The sequence below is a fragment of the Salvia hispanica genome, chromosome 5, assembly GCF_023119035.1.
Source record: "Salvia hispanica cultivar TCC Black 2014 chromosome 5, UniMelb_Shisp_WGS_1.0, whole genome shotgun sequence".
Lineage (NCBI taxonomy): Eukaryota > Viridiplantae > Streptophyta > Magnoliopsida > Lamiales > Lamiaceae > Salvia > Salvia hispanica.
Window position 1 is genome coordinate 229448 of NC_062969.1, and position 15071 is coordinate 244518.

General features: G+C 36.7%; 3 protein-coding genes across 6 annotated transcripts; 2 read left to right on the forward strand and 1 right to left on the reverse strand.

The window, feature by feature from the left end:
• Window positions 1-298: 298 nt before the first annotated feature.
• On the forward strand, window positions 299-6994 carry LOC125190921 (zinc finger protein CONSTANS-LIKE 9-like). 2 transcript variants are annotated; one of them, XM_048088343.1, is made up of 11 exons: window positions 299-373; window positions 462-534; window positions 626-735; window positions 822-928; window positions 1266-1353; window positions 1487-1575; window positions 3353-3424; window positions 4569-5280; window positions 5461-5673; window positions 5763-6064; window positions 6283-6994. In XM_048088343.1, the coding sequence occupies exons 8-11, from the start codon at window positions 4693-4695 to the stop codon at window positions 6410-6412; spliced, it is 1233 nt and encodes a 410-aa protein (XP_047944300.1). In that variant the 5' UTR covers window positions 299-373; window positions 462-534; window positions 626-735; window positions 822-928; window positions 1266-1353; window positions 1487-1575; window positions 3353-3424; window positions 4569-4692; the 3' UTR covers window positions 6413-6994. The 2 variants fall into 2 exon arrangements, with proteins under 2 accessions (XP_047944300.1, XP_047944301.1); XM_048088344.1 differs by lacking the exons at window positions 299-373; window positions 462-534; window positions 626-735; ... (1 more) ...; window positions 1266-1353; window positions 1487-1575 and having other exon boundaries at window positions 3319-3424.
• A 239-nt stretch (window positions 6995-7233) lies between these two features.
• On the reverse strand, window positions 7234-9495 carry LOC125186786 (RRP15-like protein). The gene is made up of 8 exons (XM_048083230.1): window positions 8995-9495; window positions 8817-8918; window positions 8633-8714; window positions 8499-8518; window positions 8349-8409; window positions 7980-8059; window positions 7760-7867; window positions 7234-7617 (listed from the first exon to the last, which is right to left on the reverse strand). The coding sequence occupies exons 1-8, from the start codon at window positions 9442-9444 to the stop codon at window positions 7552-7554; spliced, it is 969 nt and encodes a 322-aa protein (XP_047939187.1). The 5' UTR covers window positions 9445-9495; the 3' UTR covers window positions 7234-7551.
• Window positions 9496-10981: 1486 nt separating this feature from the next.
• LOC125186294 (probable E3 ubiquitin-protein ligase XERICO) lies at window positions 10982-13184 on the forward strand. 3 transcript variants are annotated; one of them, XM_048082646.1, is made up of 3 exons: window positions 10996-11127; window positions 11236-11320; window positions 12548-13184. In XM_048082646.1, the coding sequence occupies exons 2-3, from the start codon at window positions 11254-11256 to the stop codon at window positions 13012-13014; spliced, it is 534 nt and encodes a 177-aa protein (XP_047938603.1). In that variant the 5' UTR covers window positions 10996-11127; window positions 11236-11253; the 3' UTR covers window positions 13015-13184. The 3 variants fall into 3 exon arrangements, with proteins under 3 accessions (XP_047938604.1, XP_047938603.1, XP_047938605.1); XM_048082647.1 differs by lacking the exon at window positions 11236-11320 and having other exon boundaries at window positions 10982-11127; XM_048082648.1 differs by lacking the exon at window positions 10996-11127 and having other exon boundaries at window positions 11265-11300.
• Window positions 13185-15071: the final 1887 nt, after the last annotated feature.

Below are 15071 nucleotides of genomic sequence, written 5' to 3' on the forward strand. Positions count from 1 at the left end.
TGATCGCAAATGTATATAAAACGAGATACATGGGCAACATGACACATTCAATATTACTGGCCCGTGAGGGGTTGATGGGGAAAGTTTGGAGGATTGGCTTTGGGTGTAATGATTTAATATCTAAACTTGGTGATTGTATTAGAATTTGTGGAGAGAAATTTGAGTGTAGAAGTCAAATCAAGCTTGGGAAACTTGTCGGGAGCTGGGAGAAATAATTATGTGGTTAATTTTTAATTGAAAAAGTGGGACCATTATATGTCAAAGTGGGAGTAAAATGTATTCTCTTTGTCCAGGTGTGGGTGGTCCAAGGCATGAGCAGTTTAAATGGTCAGCACAATGTTTATCCTGGATCACCTGACTTAATTATTCAGAGGTATATATTTTTCATATGTTGTGATAGTAGAAGTATCTTTACTGCAGCCTCTCAATGTTTCAATTTAATTTTATCAATGATGTTGCAGCATAAAATTCATCACTGGTCCTAAATCTACTGTCAGAAACTCATTTAAGTTGAATGAGACAAACATCACAAAGGTGATACTGCAGTGAACTTGAGATGTTTAATGTATGTGTTGTGTTGCTATCAACTCAATATCTTGCTGCCAAAACTGTTACTGCTTCACAGAATTTTCCAAATACGGATGCTTGCATAGCATTTCGGTTTGTGTTTAACGCTGAGACTGCTCACAAGCATGTGGATACAAAAACCTTGGTACAAGAAATGAAGAAACTCAAGTAAGTAACAGGTGCCTCGTTATATTTATCATAATTTATAGTAAGATAATTCTTCTTATTACTCTTTATCTTTCTTTGGTTTACAGGTAACAAGTTCACTTCTAGGTTCCTTACTTGACTTTATTGAGGAGGTACAATCAGCACAAACAGAGTTTCAAAACCAGGCCATGGTCAAGCTTTTCTCCACCATCAGGTCTGGTTAGTTGTAACGTCTCATGTAGTTCCCCCTTACACCTTAATATTATGCTATTAGTTTCTCAATAGTTGTACTGTATGCACTCCAACTACGAATTCTCTGGGGCAGTAGTTTGAAAGCTATACAAGCACCTGTAGATTGTTGCATCAAGACACTTGAATAATTAAACAAATGAGCTCTTGAAGTTTGGTTTGAGAGCTTTGAGGAGTGGAGATGAAATACTATTCCCTTGGATTTCCAAAAGAAATGCACACGTCTTTTGGGATATTCTCATACACGTTAGGACATTTTTGAGAATCCCTGCACTCATTTAATTTGTCGCTTTCATTTGCAGTGAATCGTCTTGATCTGATGCTTTGTTTCATTAATTTTAACTCTGGGAGGAAGGTGTCCATAACATTCAACCTTTCTTGCTTGAATAGGTGACTTCTCTTTCCTTTTCTTGATGAACTCTTCTGCGTCAAGTATACTTACAGTGCTCAATGTTTCTATTGCATTATGCGTTTATCTCTTACAGTAGGCAAACAAAACCGGTCCTCATTTTTTCTCTTGCAGGAAACCTATTTTCTGCTGAATCTGGCAAGCAAAAACCCGAGCTTGTTCAGGATGCACCGACAAACAACGCAGCCTTTGCCTCATTGCAGGTCGTTTCTTCATTCTTTCACCTACTTTTGAGAATTGAATGCTTGTCGAATTTCCAACTTGTTTAGCATTCTGTCTCTTACATCCACTATTAGGTAGAAACTTCTTTCTATTTCTCTATCCAACTTTTTCTTTCTACTAGTACTATTTATTCAACTTCACTTAACAATATTTCAACAATTTTTTTTTCAATCTTATTATTTCTTTTACTTGAACAAATTTTCAATAAATTCCGTGCATTTCACTACCAAGAGTCCAAGACTGGAGTATATATATATTTATCGATAGGAAATTATTTTAGGCACATATGGCCAGGCCAAATATTCATGGGCCCATATTGAACAAAATTTGAACTGGGCCATAAAACCTTAGGCACTGGTTTTGGTCCGGCCCAATATTTTCTATGGTTACGTTTTAAGTGATTATATTATATTCCTAAACTAATTTTATTTTGGTAATGCTCATTAAAAGACAAATAAAAGCCTAAATTAAATATTGTTTGTAAACCTTTTCCCCAAAGTTTAAGCTGACGTGTACGGTAACTCTCAAAACTTTGTTGCTTTCCTTTGCCGCCACGTGCTTATCCTCCTTTATATAAAAAAAAATCTTTTCTTTAACCTTTTCTAGTAGTTGGTTTGTTATTGCTTTAATTACTTTATTCATACAAATTATTTTTGTAATATGTCAACAACTTTTTCTTAATTAATCATATCTTTCATTGCATATTTCCTTAATTGCCTTATCTATTTAAATAATCACATCTTTCATAACAGTGGTGCCCTTTTAATATTTATACTCCATAATTTTTTAAATAGGTAGTTTATGGAGTAGTATAATATTTATTTTTTAGTCCGTATTGCTGGTAGCTTTTAAGCTAGCCTCTTTAGTCATTACTCTATGGATACATAAAAAGAAACTATACTTATTTTGAAATTTTTTGAATTAAAACTATTGATTAAAGACGTTATTAATTGTGATTCAGATGTATTTGTGTGATCGAAGATATTTGTCACGTTATTAAATAGTAAAAAAATACACTATTGTAAACTTAGAAACTTACCCAATGAACTAAATTGAGAGAGAGAGAGATAGAGAACATTGGTGAACTACTTATATTGGAACACTTTAATTTGATTTATTAAAAATATTAAATTTAGTAGGATTCATTAATTATCTTTGTAGCTTCTAAATTCCTTTTTCTTCATCTTAATTTACAGAAATACGACTTTTCTATATTCTAACACCGCCCAAACGTTAAAAATGACATTTAATTATTTCTCAAAATAGTCAACATTCATACTTTTTCTGCACTTGCACATCAGTCAATATATCAACTTCCAGCTAACATAAATACAATTTCATTTATGAAATTTATTTCGATTAAAATAAATCGAATGTATTACTACTTCTATCTGTTTCTAAACATTTAGTTGGAAGCTTTAAATTTAATATAAGTCCAACTACTCCATAAAAATTCGTTTGTGCTTAATGAAAATTCCCAACTTTTATACAAGTCATTTAATAAAAATAATACCTGCACATGCTTTGGTTTAGATAAACAAGATTATCCCCCACAAATTTTAAAGGACAATAAAGTAAACTAAAATAATTATTGCTAATAATTAATAGAAAATGTAGAAATGAAAAAATGAGCATATCTTTTTCATGAAAAGGACAGGGGCCCACCTCACTACCCTTTCTTCTTCAACTGCACTTTCTCTCTCTGCACTTTTTATCACTTTTCCCATTAATTTATTCATCTTCTCTCAAACAACTCAGCCCCCAAAATCGCAGTCTTGTCTGCTCAGCTCAGAGAGAGAGAGAGAGAGAGAGCTAATCCCTTGGAGAAAGGTCAGATCTTTATCTTTTTCTGTGCTGTTTGTTAGGGTTTTTGCGAGATTCAAAGCTTGCTGAAAAAGCCCTTCTGCTTTCTCTTGATAGAAACTGGCTGTTGGATGCCTTTTTTTCTTGCTGATTAGGGGAAAGGAAGTAAGGGTTCTAGCGTATTGGGAAATGGATTTTGCTTTTTTTGTTATGCCGGCTTCTTTTGGTTTTCTTCTTCTTCTCATCTTTTGTTATAAACTCTGGTTGATTATTTTTGATTAATTTGATTTTTGGGGGATTTCAGCTTAAGCTTGTGTTTTTTGTTATGTGTCTTTTTTTCCCTTTGAATATAGTTGTCCGAATCTAATAATCCATTTAGCTGGGATTCAGAGATTTTAGGGATTTGGTCCTCTCTCTCTCTCACTCTCACTCTCTGTATGTGTGTCACATATCTTTGAAAACCGAGAGCTATAATTTTGCTATTATGTCATGATTTTTTAATATAAAATAAATACACTGTTTATCCTTTTTTCCCCAGTATATTCATGTCATCCAGGAGCATTTGCAGTTAATTTGGGCACTATTATATGGAGTAGTATAAATCATGAACAGATTGGTGTGTGTTTTGAAGGAACAAACGAAGATGGCTGTTTTTTTGTGACAGTAAATATGTCTGTATTGTAGATATGTAGTAGTTCTAAAATATCTAAATTCATCATTTTTTTATCTTCATAAATATTGGCTTTTTAGTTTGGATTCTTGATTTATAACATGTTGGAGGTTGGAGCCATGAAGCACCTTTTTGCTCTTGTCTACATCTTTTTATAATGCGTCTGAGTGCATTTTGCTGCTATTGGCTTCTCTTATTGTTTCTTCTAGTAATGTAACTGTATTACTATGTTGATACATAGAACTTGTCCTTGCATTTTTCAGTTATAAAGTAAGCCGGTGTTTCCGATCTGATGGAAATTGTCCACTCCCGTTTCATGTATCTTAATTCAGTACTTGTTGGGATTGTTTTATTTGTAGCCACCACTCACTTTTATTCCTGCCCGTGTGTAAATATTCGTGAATCTTGTTTATGTAGCTCTTATTGAAGTTGAGTGCTGCATGAACTATTTAGTTATGGTAACTGCTACCTTCCTTGCGATAACAATACATTTTGCTGCAGATAGTGTTATATATCTGATCGTGGAGCATTGCCCAACTCCAACTCTCTTTGAGGAAAACTTTACTATTCTTAGATTACCTGGTTTCTGGGCTGAAATCCAAATAAGTGGTAGACGAATTGAAACATGGGATATCTTTGTGATTTCTGTGGGGAGCAAAGATCTGTAGTATTCTGTCGGTCTGATGCAGCTAGTTTATGTTTGTCTTGTGACTGCACTGTCCATTCTGCAAATGCCCTTTCAAGGCGTCACCCGAGGACACTTGTTTGTGAAAGATGCAATTCTCAACCAGCTTTTGTACGATGTATAGAGGAGAAGTTATCCCTTTGTCAGAATTGTGATTGGATGGGACATGTTAATTCAAATGTAAGTCCCGCACATAAGAGACAACCTGTTAATTGTTACTCCGGCTGCCCTTCGCTTTCAGAACTTTCTGCTGTTTGGCCTTTTCTCGTCAATTCTCCTACAGTCGGAGATTCTGCATGTGAGCAGGAAATGGGTTCAATGAGTATTACTGATAACAGAACAATAGATCGCCAAGAACCCCAAGAAAAAGCTAACACGCAAAATGAATCATTACGGGGGGAAGCTAACAGCCAGCCTAATATGGTCTTGGATAAACCAGCAGGTTGGATGGAGTCATTAAATCTTCTTGATCACAGGCTGCAGAATGTGGATCAGCCGACTGCATCTACTAGCTCTTCCATGCCCAAGGTATCTACCTATGTTTACATATAACCAAATTTGTCAACAGTGACAGTATTGACCTCATTTGAGTCCGTTTGCATCTATTTCTGTGCACTGGAGGGTATTGAGGTATAGTGACGTGTGAAGGTGGCTTCGTCTATTATCTAATATGCTGATGGTGTGTTGGGTCTTTCTCTTGCATTTCAGGTTTCCTTATTTGGAGCAAAAGGGCGTGTGTTGTATGAGGATGATGGTTGCTATGATAATCTCAACATGGATGAGATTGACATGGGTTTTGAAAACTATGACGAACTGTTTGGTATGTCTCATGATAATCCAAAAAATATTTTTGGTGACGATGGGATATTTGGGATGAAAGAAATGTCCACATCCAACTGTCAAGGTGCTTCTGCCGCTGAGGTAATTCCTGTGATGAAATTTCTGAAACATCTCATCTCATCTCATCTCGATAGGAAGGCTAAGATACTTGGTTTCTTGCTACTTCTTAGGTATCATCGACTGGAGGACTAAATCCGATGCAACCAGCTTGCAGCAATGTAGCATCTGCAGATTCAGTTATTAGCTCTAAAACTGAGCCCAACTTATGTTTCACGAAGCAGGCACACTCAGGCCTCTCATTTTCCGGCCTTACTGGGGAAACCACTGGTGGAGATTATCAAGACTGTGGAGTTTCATCATTGGCGATCTTGGGTGACCCACCATGGTACCCTCCAGGTCCTGAGAGTTCCATACCTTCTACTAGTAGGACCAATGCTGTCATGCGGTACAAAGAGAAGAAGAAGTCACGGATGTAAGATTTTTGTTCAATTCATGTTACTATTACCCCTCGAGAGCTGCACAGTTTCTAAAACTCGAAGCTACATCTCTTATTCATAGATGCTTATCAATCTAAAAGGCTTGTTCTCATTTTTTTGAACCTCCTTAGTTCCCTCTTCTTTGATTTAAGTATTTACTACTATTATTCATCTCGAGTTTCTTTCTTACATGTTAATTTCAATGACACGACAGGTTTGAGAAGAAAGTGAGGTACGAATCTCGCAAGGCAAGAGCAGATGTACGGAGGCGTGTGAAGGGACGCTTTGTCAAGGCTGGTGAAACTTACGACTATGATCCACTGAGCCCAAGCAAGAGCTACTGAGTGGAAAATAAATCGATTGAAATACTAAACTGGAGATGCTGGACGAAACCCTCCTTGACCGTGTTATATTGTATGAACAGAAAATGCTTGATGACTCATGCTGATTTCTCCATTCCCCTTGATAGCTCCACATGTATATTTGCATTGGGTGGAGACAAGGATCACCCATTTGCACCTGCATTTATCAGCTAGTTTAGATTAATTAGCGTGACCTGCGACTGTGAGGAGAAGAGAAAGAGCCTCCAACCTTTAGAGCATCACCCTCCTCTCAAGGTACACATTTTTCATAATAATGGTGGAACAACAATTCTTCGCGGCCAGTGCATCTGGGTCTACATAGCAGAGACTCAATTTGCTCACTCGAGGAATGTGGTTGTTCGTACGCTGTCGTAGTAGTAAATAGTCTTTCTGAGATCTTGGTGGACTAGAAGAAAGTTAAAACTGTGTATTTTCTCTCCTTTCCCCATGTTGGATGACATGCAACACATTCATTATAGCTCTAGTGTTAGAACAAAGGCTGAGATTTGTTGTTTTTGTAAAAGCTAGTATTTGTTTATACATATGTAGACATCAGTTTGTGAATTTTGTTTGTCATTGATTGTTTGACTGTGGTATTTCGCAACTGCTTGCTATTTTGTGTTTGTGTTTCCTTATTGTTCAAGTAGTTACAGAATGTTGGGATTTGTAATTTTCAGGAAGCATATGTTTATAATATTTATATTACTTAACTGCTTTTTGTAGCACAAAGAAACAAGAACGCAAACAAACTACTAGGAGTATAACCTTTGGAAATGTCTATTATATGACGAGAAAAATAAATGTTAAATAAACCACTGTATCCTTCGTATTAATCAGGAATGGATCCCAGAAAACATTGAATTTGACTATCAAAAATATATTGCCAGAAACTTAACAAACAAGAATATATAACATGGGATGCACCTACAACACAGAGCATAGAAATGCCGGCGCCAATCTTCTTCCCCCTAAACCAGCTCGGGGTCTTAAGAGGCATTGCTGTATTTTCTTCACTTGAGGAAGTGTTGGGAGTAGATCGTGTGAAAGGTCAAGACAGCGACTACCGAGCAGCTTCATCCAACTTGCATGGTTCACCATTGACAAATAATTTATCCTTTGCATCACTCTTCGTCTGATGAAGAATCAGCATCTGATGCCTGGCGAAAGTCGTCTGCAGCATTTGTATCCTAGAAGTACAAAGAGGGTGAGGAGAAAGCCCAAATTGCCAAAGATTTGTATCTAAGATTTGTTGAAACAACGACAGCCAGTCATCGTATCAAAATCAAATCTCATGCTAGGAAGTAGAGAGGGTTTGTACAATAACATTACCTGCATCTTATCCCAATCTTTCAACTTGGGGTTCGTCAACATGTAATTGTCACGCAGAGGGGCCCATGCAGGAGCTTCGCCATCCACAGAGCCACTTGAGGTGCCAACCTGCAAGTTGACAAATAATAGATAAGTTTAATTGGATCAGAAGAAGTTCTACGAGTCATAGCACAAATTCATTTATCAAATGGATCTCTAGGAATGCAGAACCGGAGATGACCTTGATAACTGTCGCAGCTGATTGGGTTGATGTCCTGCCCAACTCCGAGAAGAAGGCTTCCTTCCTCCGTTGCTTTATTACTGACATTTCATAACAGTACCATATCGTACGGAGATTGGTATTTGATAGAAAACAAATTAATAGTACTATAATGAATCCATTTAATCCCAGAATAGGCTCAAAAAATTTAGCATCCAAAACAATGAATTTCAGTGGAGATGCAAATTGCACATATAATCCCAAATTCGGGAAGAAATACATCCACCAGGAATCCATAAAATCTGGGACTTTTAGCAAAACCAAGAAAGCAATGATCAAAGCCAAGCATGCTGCAGACAAAAAAACTCATATGCTTAGTTTTCGTCCTACCTTTCTCATCCTTTGTTCTCAAAGGATTTAAACCTTTCTGGGCATTCTGGGCCTTATTTACCTGCATAAAAAAAAGTAGCTTCAGTAAACAGCACACTCATTTACAACTGAAACAGGGAAACAGAATAACATAAAACATAAAAAACTTACAGCATTGAACAACTTCACCACTGAGTTTCGAGAATTACAATGGACACGATAAGAACCAGAGTCAGAGTTCCAAAATGAGAGCAATGTATACAATACAAGAATGCTACAACAACCAACATAAAACAATAGTATACCTCCTTTAGTTGCCACTCCCAACAGAAGCTTCTCATGAGCATCCAAAAATTCAGCAGGCTTCACATGCCCCTTCTCGCTTATCTTTTCATCAGAAGATATCCAAACAATCAATCAAAACACAACACAATGAAAATATATAAATCAAGAAGCTTCCCAAAAGCACAAAGGTTGAAAATTTAATACCATATGCCTCTCCTTCTTTGCTTCCCCCTTCACTTTCTTTTCCAAATCCTCTTCAGCAAGCTTCTCAGCTAACAGCTTCTTATTGGCGGATAACACAGGACCCTGCACATGATCAAATGTTACATCAAACACAAATAACTAAAATTTCTTCTCAATTATTGCAGAAAAATTAGCTCACCAACACATCCTCATCACCAGCACTCTTCTTAACAATCTTCTTAAATGCCGACTTAAAAGCCTTAATCCCCTCGGAAAACCTCACAATCCCAGGCTGAATTTTACCGCTTTCGTCTTCCGATACCTCTTCTTCCTCTCCCTCAAGGCCTTCATTCTCATCATCACCATCGTCAGATAATCCACCTTCAAATCCATCACCAATTTGCTTGGATTCGTCAACTGCAACTGCACTGGGAGCTTGCTGGGGATCCTCATCCTCTTCTGTATCGTCAGAATTGTAATCCCTAGCCCTCTTCTGATACAATTTCCTCGTTTTCGGATTAATTTTAACCTTCTTTTCACCGCCTTGATGCATCATTCGCCTTTTCTTCGCATTCAACCCCTTCTTTTTCCCCGATTTCCGTTTCCTACCGACATTCTTTGCATCGACCAACTGCGTTGCTTCTGTCATCGCTTTCCCCTCTGAGATTTTCGCTCAAACTTTCCCCCAAATTGAGTTAGGGCTTATGTCAGGGTTTTAGGAATTTGCTTTCTATGCTAAGGCATTTTAATGGGCCTTCATTGGGTCTTATTGGGCCTTTAGCGGGTATTAGTTGGGCCATCGAATGACCTTTAGTGGGTCTTTAATGGGCCTTTAAGCACTTTGTAATCCTCTTTTTATTAGGCTTTACTACCCCGTCCACGAATAAGAATCTCATTTTTCCATTTTGGTCAGTCCACGAATAAGAGTCCCGATTTATAATTACCATAAATAGTAAAGAGACCCCACATTCCACTAACTCATTCCACTCACGTATCATTTAAAACTAATATATACAAGTGAGGCTTTTAATGGTGGACGGAGGGAGTATTATTTAGTCCAAGTTCATATATATGCATAATGATAATAAATTAATTTTATTTTAAAATCTTGATCGTATCCAAAGATACATGAAAATATTTAAGTATGAAAAAGATTTATAACTTCCATCATATTTATAATAGCTATGTTTATTGAATTTAACTATGTGCTATTTGTGAAAGCTAATATACACAAGCAATTATCATTCGCAAGAAAAATGCTAATCAAACATTTTGGTTGGCAAGTGAATTTGTAATCTCTATATTCAACAATATATAGATTTTGTTTCTATAAATTAAATAATTATGAAATGTGTAAGTAAAACTAGAAAATTGGACAATTATACTAATTTGCCAAATTTGATAATTGTTGATTAAAATGCACATGTGCATTTGGTACACTGCATGTGAATTCTTGGCAAAAAAATAATAGATTTGACTATAGACTGATTAGATCAACAATATCACATGAGATCTTTATATATGCATAAAATATATACATACAATGAATAGAAAATATAGAAGAAAACAAGTCATAAAGCATGTAGAAATATGTTGTTGGGACCTTACTAAAATAAACTAACAAGCAATGATATGATTAGATAGAATCATATACTCCATCTATTAATCATTTAGAACCATTTTACTAGTTTTAGTTATCTAAGATTTTTTAATATGTGAACTTTACATCATATTAACTTTTTACACTAACAATCCATTATAAAACTAATACTTTTATTATAAAACTAATACTTCTACGTACTAAAAAATAGGTCTCATATTTCATCCACTTTTTATTACTTTTACTTTTTTTTACAAAATCAAATAATCTGAGGAAAAAATGGTTTTTTAAATGGTAGACGGAGAAAGTATATTTTTATATAAATATAAAAAATTTCTTAAAAACAGCAATATTATTATAGAATTTATTGTTTTCATTTGGACTATTTTTAAGTAAGAAATATTGATGCTTCAAAAGAAAGGCACTAAAAATATGTTTATGCAATAAAAATAAAGTTGAGCTCTCCTCTCTCTCAATTCACCTAGTGGGAGAAAATAAAACACAGATAAAGTAGTGACAAAGTAACATGGGGGAAAGTGATAATTGGTGGTGGGGTCAGCAGCTCTTGCAGCAGCGGTATAAATTAAGAGCAATCTTTACATAAAATGATAAAAAGTCTCAACATTTATCTTCCATTGTCAAACCCCAGCTCATTTTTTGCTTGAATTTATCCCACTGCACAATTTTTAGGATAAAAGAAGGCTACTTTTATTGAGCTCAATCTCTTTACTTGTAAGTATATCTATGGTTTCTTGATTTTTGTTATTGTCATTTTTAATTCATTGGTTTTGTGCGTGTATTGTTTCTTTTTCAAATCAATCTTGGTGGGTTTTATTGCAGTAGTTAGAGGACTTATTTATGTGTGTAAAGATTCCAACTTTGTGTGGATCTCACCATTTACAGAGGTCCTTTTCCTTGTTTTTAGGTATATTTGTTTTTTTTTTCCTGTTTCAGTTGATGATACTTAGTTAATTAATTATTGTTTGATGTTCTTGTGATTTGTGATTGTGTTCTGTTTTTATGATGTTGATTCTGATAGTCTGATTTACAAGATTGGCGGCTTAATCACTATTTGCATCTGTTTGAGGATAAAAACTGATTCTTGATCTTCCTTTCCAACTAAGCTGAGTATTTCACTTTCTCTCCTGAAATTCATGGGAAAAAGCCGTTACTTATTCAGTTTCTTGGTTCTTATCAATGAAGTCTATAATATTGTTCTGTGATTTGAATTTCACACACACATAGAGAGAGAGAGAGATGAACAGGGAGGGAGGGAGAGAGAGACTAAGAGATAAAAGAGGGAGAGAGAGAGAGAGTTGGAGGTGGGGTAAGGGGGGTGAAGAAGATAAAAGAAAGAGCTTTTGGATTCTAGATGTCTTGTTTACCTAAAATTGTCTGCTTGTAATAATGTAGAAGTGGGGTTTTCTTTTAGTGTATCTCTTATTATTGCACCCACTACCCTAAGGGGCGTGGGCGAGGCGCGGATGGGGGGCGTGGGTGGGACGGGGTAGTATCTCGACCTAGACGATGTTGATGGGGGTTTTTACATGACATCGACACTCAGGCTGAGGTGTGGGTCTAATAATGTAGGATGTGTTATCCTCACCTTTTTTTTTGCATAGTACCAAAGACACTTGTCTGTTTTCCTATTGGTGAATTGTAGATATATATGTATGTATGCAAATGGATTTGCATATAACTATATAATTGACACCTCAAAAAAGATGAGCCCCTCTATTTGCACATATTCTTGATTTGGTTGCTTTTGTTTGTTTCAAGAAGAACCATTATCTTGTAAATAAGTAGGAAAGAAAAGATTTTTGAAATTTTCCGAATCATTATATGTCTCTAGCTATCTACCCATGATCTAGATTGCTCGTTGCTGCAATTTCTTCTCAAGAACTGACAATCTCTCGCTGTTTGAAAGACAGTCGGATGTGTTCTTGATGCTTATTAATCGACCTAGCTAGATAGAATGACGGGGTTGAGTTTGGGGTTGTCGGGTTCGTGTTAATTTATCATATTGTCTGGAATCAAGTTGTTTACTTTTGATTGTTGTCACTGAGTTTCATGCATATGATCGCAGCTTGTAATCTTTCGGTGTGTTTGCTTTTGGGCTAATGTAGTAAACTTGGACTTTGTGTGGATTCAGGCTTGAAAATGGCGATTTCATCGTACCCTACTCCAGCAGACGCGGGAGTGCTCTGCGTAATCCTGGCTAACACAGCCATATCCATCTCCATCTTCAAGGAGATGTTCCGCTCCATCCTAAACGTCATCGGCATTAACATATCTTCGTGGGAGGACTTCACGGTGGAGCCCTCAAACTCAGGCGAGTGCTGCAGACGCCCCTCAGAGTTGTACGTGGAGGAGTTCAGGAGCCACTCGCCCTCTATGCAGTACGAGTCGGTCTTCTTCCACCAATGCCCCAAGCAAGAGTGCTCCATCTGCCTGACAGAATTCGTGCCCAAGGCCGAGATCAACCAGCTCTCCTGCGGCCACGTCTTCCACAAGGCGTGCCTCGAGAAGTGGCTCAACTACTGGAACACGACGTGCCCTCTCTGTCGGAACTACATGATGCCACAGGAAGCTGAGGAGGATGCCTCCTGCCCCATGTGAGGTACAATCTACGACGTGTGTACAGAATAGCGTGTAAAAACAAAAGAGAAGTATCCGTTAGAATCGTGTAGTCCAATATGCGTATACTTAAGCTGCCAGTATTCCGCGTCCTCTTTGTAGCGACGGGTCAGCATCCGTGTTTGTATATATTGTGCGAAGCTTTCGAGATCTTTTGAGGCGTTAAAACAGGTGGTTTTGTACTCATAAAATCATCATCTTTCGATTATAACAGGGTCGATGCTTGTTGCCCGTTGACACGAGCACAAACACGAACACAAACACAAACATGAAGATAGGATCTGCATAAGTTCTACAAGTTACAGTTGTATAATAAGGCCTAGAAAGCAATACACATCACAATCTAATTAATCAAGAGCCTATTCAAAGGCTCCAATGATTAGGAGGCATCGCTATTGCCAGCAACGGCTCCTAGCTTGGGGGCGACAGGCATGTTGGCCCCGAGCTCTGAGAGCTTGGCGCCAACGGACATGCTGTTGCGCGTGAGGACCGTGTTCCTGTGATAGCGGCAACGAAAGGAGCCGGCATGCGTGGTTGGCGAGCAAAGGCAGCTGCTTTTGAGGCTTTTGGCATTGGCCAGTCCGACCGGGGATGTCGGTACGGACGATGCTCGGCACATGGTGTTCATGGCGGTTATGTTCGGATTCGGGATAGCGATTGTAGGTTTCTCTCGCTTTCGCATTTTTTTAGATTCGTCTGCCATTCAGAAACCTACACAACACAAGAAACTTGTTACGAATTGAGTGATGAGATGAGATGAGATTCGATGAGATTCAAACACATTAACAATCGAAACATAGAGAAAACATATAACCTTTGGATTGTAATAACAGATCAAATGAGATGCAAAGGTTGATCAATCTTATCTTTTCTTTGAGAGGAATTTGATATATTGATCACTTTGTGCTCTTCCTCTCTATTTCCTTTCTTATTCACACTTTTTTTTCTGAATCTTTCCATTTTTATATCTTGAGGTTTCGGTATCTCCTGATTGTTAGCCACAAAAAATATATTTGTTGTTATTACCATTCATTAGAAGATTTGTTCAATTGATCGTGCATGCGACTTGCAATATTTGTTGCAATTTCATAAAGGGTAAAGTATCTAATTATAGTACTATTATAACACTTGTATCAATTTGGTTATTAAAATATAGTATTAGTACTATTTTATTTCAGAATACTAGTTACTAAACTTATTGGTCAGGTTTGATTGCTGGAAAAATGAAAAATGAATTATTAGAATATGATTTCTAGGAAAATGAATTATTAGAATATGATTTCTAACAACTTTATTTATATACGTTTAGAAAAATATCAAGATTTTAAATTTCATATTTAATTTAAGAGGGAATATCTTTTTTGGTCCACGAACTTGGGCAAAGTATTATGACCTTTTTAATATTCTAAACAAATCCTAAGGTAGTAGCCTTTGGCCGTTTCATAGAAAAACGACAGCAGAGATAATCCAATTTCGAGAATGCCCAACTGTTACCCATGGAATAAGGTTTATGGTCTTTTTAATATTCTAAACAAATCCAAAGGTAGTAGACTTTGGCCGTTTCTCAGAAAAACGACAAAGAGATAATCCAATTTCGAGAATACCCAACTGTTACCCATGGAATAAGGTTTCCAAAGACTCCTATAGTGGTCAATTATCACGAGTAACGAGAAAGTTATGACCTTTTTAATATTCTAAACAAATCCAAAGGTAGTAGGCTTTAGCCGTTTCTCAGAAAAACGACGGAGAGATAATCCAATTTAGAGAATACCCAACAGTTACCCATGGAATAAGGTTTCCAAAGACTCCAGTAGTGGTCAATTATCACGAGTAACGAGAAAGTTATGGCCTTTTTAATATTCTAAATAAATCCAAAGGTAGTAGCCTTTGGCCGTTTTTCAGAAAAACGACGGAGAGATAATCCAATTTCGAGAATGCCCAACTGTTACCCATGGAATAAGGTTTCCAAAGACTCCTATAGTGGTCAATTATCACGAGTAACGAGAAAGTTATGACCTTTTTAATATTCTAAACAAATC